This window comes from Anneissia japonica, unplaced genomic scaffold, assembly GCF_011630105.1.
Source record: "Anneissia japonica isolate Jap-2015-1 unplaced genomic scaffold, ASM1163010v1 scaffold287634_len692169_cov176, whole genome shotgun sequence".
Taxonomy (NCBI): Eukaryota; Metazoa; Echinodermata; class Crinoidea; order Comatulida; family Comatulidae; genus Anneissia; species Anneissia japonica.
In genome coordinates, this window is record NW_022739883.1 from 167,248 (window position 1) to 172,830 (window position 5,583).

At 33.8% G+C, this 5,583-nt stretch overlaps 1 protein-coding gene across 2 annotated transcripts; it reads left to right on the forward strand.

Moving 5' to 3' along the window:
• The first annotated feature begins 507 nt into the window (after positions 1-507).
• Positions 508-5,525, forward strand: LOC117118077. 2 transcript variants are annotated; one of them, XM_033262572.1, is made up of 7 exons: positions 508-760; positions 2,531-2,776; positions 3,100-3,258; positions 3,549-3,593; positions 3,693-3,758; positions 3,964-4,035; positions 5,058-5,525. In XM_033262572.1, the coding sequence occupies exons 2-7, from the start codon at positions 2,557-2,559 to the stop codon at positions 5,150-5,152; spliced, it is 657 nt and encodes a 218-aa protein (XP_033118463.1). In that variant the 5' UTR covers positions 508-760; positions 2,531-2,556; the 3' UTR covers positions 5,153-5,525. The 2 variants fall into 2 exon arrangements, with proteins under 2 accessions (XP_033118463.1, XP_033118464.1); XM_033262573.1 differs by having other exon boundaries at positions 2,536-2,776.
• Positions 5,526-5,583: the final 58 nt, after the last annotated feature.

Genomic DNA, 5,583 nt, shown 5'->3' on the forward strand with positions numbered 1-5,583 from the left:
CCATTTATTGAAAACATCGTATATTTAAAGTGTATTTTCCACAAATAAATAATTTCAGTTAATAAGCAGCTAATGTGAATACAAAGAATACGTTATTTTATGATGATGGAAATAAAAACCAGTTGTACAGTACGGTACTGTACATAAGTAAAAGATGTTGCTGCGTTTTTTATAGGAAATATTTCTTACTACAGTATTTGTGGTGTTACCATGCTTGACATTGAAACAACGAGGTGATAAAATATGATAAAATAATAAAGTTGAATATAAGCCTATAGGCGCCTATACCATAGCCTGTCTCTTATACACATCTAGATGTGTATAAGAGACAGCTTGAGGNGCTATGGTATAGGCGCCTATAGGCTTATATTCAACTTTATTATTTTATCATATTTTAATTTAAAATTTGAATTAAAAAACATAATGTGGCAAATTAATGTATGGTTTGGGACACGAACGCGTCCACAGCTACCGCATGAGGGGGTACCATTGGTTCTTCTTGAGGATTGTGTGTGGGGATTCCCCGTAGTGGTATTTATATGTCATTATCAAATTTCCACTGAGCTAAAAAAAGAATACATAGGGCTAAAGATTGCGCAATCACTAGGCTAGGCCTACTTTCTGACGACATTCTAAAAATTGTCTGCGTGAAAGGAGGTTGTCAGTGTCGACCCATCGTCCATTCACAATTACTGAAAATGGTATTTTTATCATCGGTGGAGTAGAGCAGCTCCTTGAATTCAGCAAAACCGTATGTGGTGTGAGTAGTATCTAGCCTATTTATATAATACTCTTAGTTACTACTAATACAGCAGTTACAGTATCATGTATACGGTACGGTATGGAAGAAAAGTGAGGGTTAGATTTAGAATAGAAAGGAACCGTGTCGTGTTTAGGCTAGCTTGCTAGACCTCATTTACCAGGCCCCCTAGACTAGCTTTAAAACTGGAGGGACTAGCCTTCCCTTGGCTTCCAACGTATGACTTACCGTGAGGATTCCTTATTTATATGTTTTTCGACATTTTCAACAGTTCGTTGACAATACTACAGTATCTATGCTAAAGATAAAATAATTCTGTAGTATTTATATTAAAAAATTAAAATTAAAGGTCACTACACTGACTAGCCTAGCTTACTTTTCCTAATAATAATAATAATAAATAAATAAATAAATGCAATATGGAAGGTGCTTGTGTCCTTTGACAAGACACTTAATCCAAGTTTTCACTATCCACCTAGCAATGGGTACCTGAGGAGGTTCAAGATGAGCAGATATTTCATGCAGCAAATGGAATTTCTCCACACACAAGGGGGTTAGTTATTTGAAAAGCTCTTTGAGACTTTGTAGAGAGCTAAATATAACGTACATATTATTATTACCACCATCATTATTTTAATGCTTTCTAGTCAAAACGGCAATAAACCAAAACGGCAGTAAGTTAAAATGGTAAAAAAACCAATTAAATAAATAAAACTTTAAAATACACACAAAATGAGGCTACAGCAATGTATGTCATAGACGTAAAAATGCAGTAAACATTCAAATAAATAAAACTTTAAAATACAAAGTGAGGCTAAAACAGTTTGTCATAAAAGTAAAAGATGCTAAAAAACATTAATAATAATAATAATAATTATAATGATAACAATAATAATAATTATAATAACAATAATAATAGTCATATTATTATTATTATTACTACTACTAATAACAACAATAACAACAATAGAAAAACACAAATTCAATAATAAAATGATTAGGAGAAAAACAATATAACAGCATAAACATCCAAATAAATAAAACTTTACAATACAGACATAATGAGACAGAAACAGTTCGTCCCGCGCCTTGCGGCGCTTGCTCTTGGCATTGATTTTGCTCCTTTGTATATTGTCGTTTTGGTATTTGTCATTGCCGTTTTGGTATATGTCATTGCCGTTTTGGTCTGTTGCCATTTTGGTACTTATCATTGCTGTTATCATTGCTGTTTTGGTTATTGCAGTTTTGGGTATTGCCGTTTTGGTTTATTGCCGTTTTTACCTGCTACCATTTTAATAAATAGACCCAGAAGTACATATTTTTAAGTTCACATTGGGATGATATAACCTATACTGAGTAACTTAATGTATTCAGTGGTAGATATGCAGGGGCGGATCCAGAAATGTCCAAAAGGGGGGGCCGAAAGTTGGGCCGATTGAGACAACACTGTCGCAGGGGGTCCGGGGCATGCCCCCGCGAAATTTTTGTGTTCTAGACGCCCGAACATAACATTTGAGGCATTCTGGGCTATCATTTTTTTCTTTTTCTCTCTTTTCTTTCTTTTTTTTTCTTTTTTTTCCCTTTTTTTACCTCCCAAAAGGGGGGGCCGGGGCCGGGCCGGCTCCCCCCCTAAATCCGCCCCTGATATGAGGTATCATTCCTCAAGATGTGTGCCAGAAATGTGAAAAACTTTCATGTAATAATTATACACTAATAATGATTATTAATTTTTATATATAGTAAATATTTATGTCTTTTTCATTTTATATAGATAGATCCTATCATCAGTAAAAAAAATGGCAGTAATGAATTATTGGTCTGTGCTGAAGAAAACTCTTTGTATACTGACACTGTTTTTGTCTAAGAACGTTGATTCATTAACTGATCAGTGCAATGGAAGATGCGACAACAAACATTTCTGTAACGAAAACTCTCAAGCTTGCGAACCTTGTGGTATTTTCTGTGACCTGGAAAGCGATTTTGCCAACCCGGATGACTGTCAGTCACACTGTCCACGTAAGTTGTCATTTTTGAGTATATTTTTTGCTTTATAAAAGAATATTTTACAGGAGCCAATAGAGGGTACTAAACCGACTTTAGCCGACCCCCCCCCCCCAAAAAAAAATGTTACCATCATGCATGCTTTTATAGCTGTGACAGACAATTAACAGACACTGATACCATTCCTTGCATACCTGTACTACCCTAAAAATCCTGGCAACAAATTTAAAGATTCATATAATAAAATGTCTGTCAAATCAATGATTTAATCATTTTTATGATAGCAGACTTTATATACACTACAGTAAGTAATTATAATTGTATTTGTCCAACTGCAGATGTAATTTATGGGACTAATGAAACGAGGGACTGTCCAAAAACGTGCCCACCAAATTACTATTGTGAAAAGTTTCTCCAGACATGTGAAAGCTGCCGGGTTCTGTGTGATCCTGATAAAAAAATTTATACACAGAAATGCCCTGAAAGCTGTACCTCTGGTGAGTTTGTTTTATTATGTGAACTTGTTATGAATTCTCAAAAGCAAAAAGCGAATACAGCATTGTCATTGAAATAAAATTTAGAATGTATTGCATTGTAATATATAATGTAACAACATTATCATCCTCTCAATGAATTGTATAAAGTTTGTATTTACCTTGTATCTGATGCACGCTGAATCCCTGACATGCTAATCCGATATTGTGATCGTTAGGTTTGGATTTGACTGTTGTAGGCTAGAGTACTAATAATAGTAATAAAAGTTAAACAAAGATGTCTTGATTTTCAGTTGAGTCAGTCACGCCTTCACAAGAGATTGGTTTAACCAAAACAGGTGAGTCAATTTGATTCGATATTGTCATTTATTATTTATTTTCATCTGTGATTGTGTGTAGTAAAACAAAATTATGATAACACTATGTTTGCATTTCAGAGAGTAAAAACACCACTGCGGAAAATAATAAACAAATACAGGTTAAAAACAAAAACAGAGATATCAGTAAGTTATAAATATGTCATTATGTTGAATACATTTCCATATTAGTATAATAGTTTAGTTTCATTGTCATCTTTAAAACATCATTATCATCATTATTATTATCATAATCATCATCAACATAATCATTCCAGAAATATTTTATAAATAAATAATAAATAATAAAATAAATAATTTTATTAATAAATTGTTTCATTATTTGTTGCAGTAATTGTGTCAGTTTGTGTTGGATTTCCCTGTGCAGTTGGTATATGTCTTACAATTCATCTGCTTAAAAAACGTAAGTGTAACTTATTGTCACATTGTTAAATGACTCTTATTAGTGCAAATAGAAAAATTTATTAGATTATCACTCCCGCCCGCATCAAAAATTCGGGGAAATATTGATACGGGAATTTTTTTTTAAATTTTTCTTGCCACATAAATTATTTCAATAGCATAAAATAACAATGCAATTTTGTGACTTTTCTTTAAAAAACTATAAAATTAAACCAGTTTTTATACAATATTTACTATAACAGGCCCGGGTACAGGCCAAATATAAACAGTCCCTCCCTCATTGATAAAAAAAAAAAGCGAAATAATTTATTGTACCAATTACAAAAAAAAAAAACCCGTCCTCCTTCATCAATTTAAAAAAAAAAAGAATGATAATCTAATAATTTTTTCTTTGTGATCTTACGTAAATTCAATGCCTAATGAGATTAGTAATATGAGGCTTAGAAAATAGTTTTTATCATTAATTGAATCCAGGACTTTTAATTTTAACCAATTTAATCAATCGGTGCATTACCAGACTAAATACAGGGGCGGATCCAGAGATGTCTGAAAGTGAGGCCGATTGAGAATTCGCCACCCTGCGGGGTCCGGGGGAATGCCCCGCAAAACGTTTGTTTTCTAGATGCACGAAAATAACCTCTGAGGTTATTTTGAGAGATCAAGTTTTTCTTTTCCTTCCTTCCTTTCCTTCCTTTCCTTCCTCCCTCCCTCCCTCCCTCCCTCCCTCGCTCGCTCGCTCGCTCGCTCTCTCGCTCTCTCGCTCTCTCGCTCTCTCGCTCTCGCTCTCGCGCTCGCGCTCTCTCTCTCTCTCTTTCTCTCTTTCTCTCTTTCTCTCTTTCTCTCTTTCTCTCTCTCTTTCTCTCTTTCTCTCTTTCTCTCTTTCTTTCTTTCTTTCTTTCTTTCTTTCTTTCTTTCTTTTTATTTTCCAACAAAAGGGCAGGCCAGGGCCAGCCTGATTCACCCCTATAATCGCCCCTGTGCTATACGGTGTATATAATGTATTTGGATTGCATATTTTTTTAGGTAGAAGGGCAATGAAGTGTGGAGAGCAAGAAACTATTCGACAAGGAGAATCAGAGCTACAGAAAATGGTGGTCAATGGCGGCACCAGCGTCTGAGATCTGGGGGGTGAGGGGCAAGGTAAAATTTTAGGGGGGAAATATGTTTCCATATCAGACACTAGAAACATTACACTACATTATACATACATTACGTACATTACACTAGAAATTTGTTTTATATGAAACATCAGATATTCACATAAAAAACACAGTACGGTGTAATAGACACTAAAAATTCAGTTCAATTTCAAATAAGTATTAAAAGGATAATTAAAAATGGTCATTACTTAAAATAACTGTAATATGAAACTCTGGGATATCATAAAAATTGGTATGATTAAAATGATAGTTTACAATAAAAGATTGAGATTTGGTGTTAAAATGTGTTAAAATAGAGAAGGGGCCAAGGTACAGTAGTAATGCAGGCTTGCCTGTTGTAATAATAATAATAATAATAATAAATAATAATAGTGTATATATATATATAT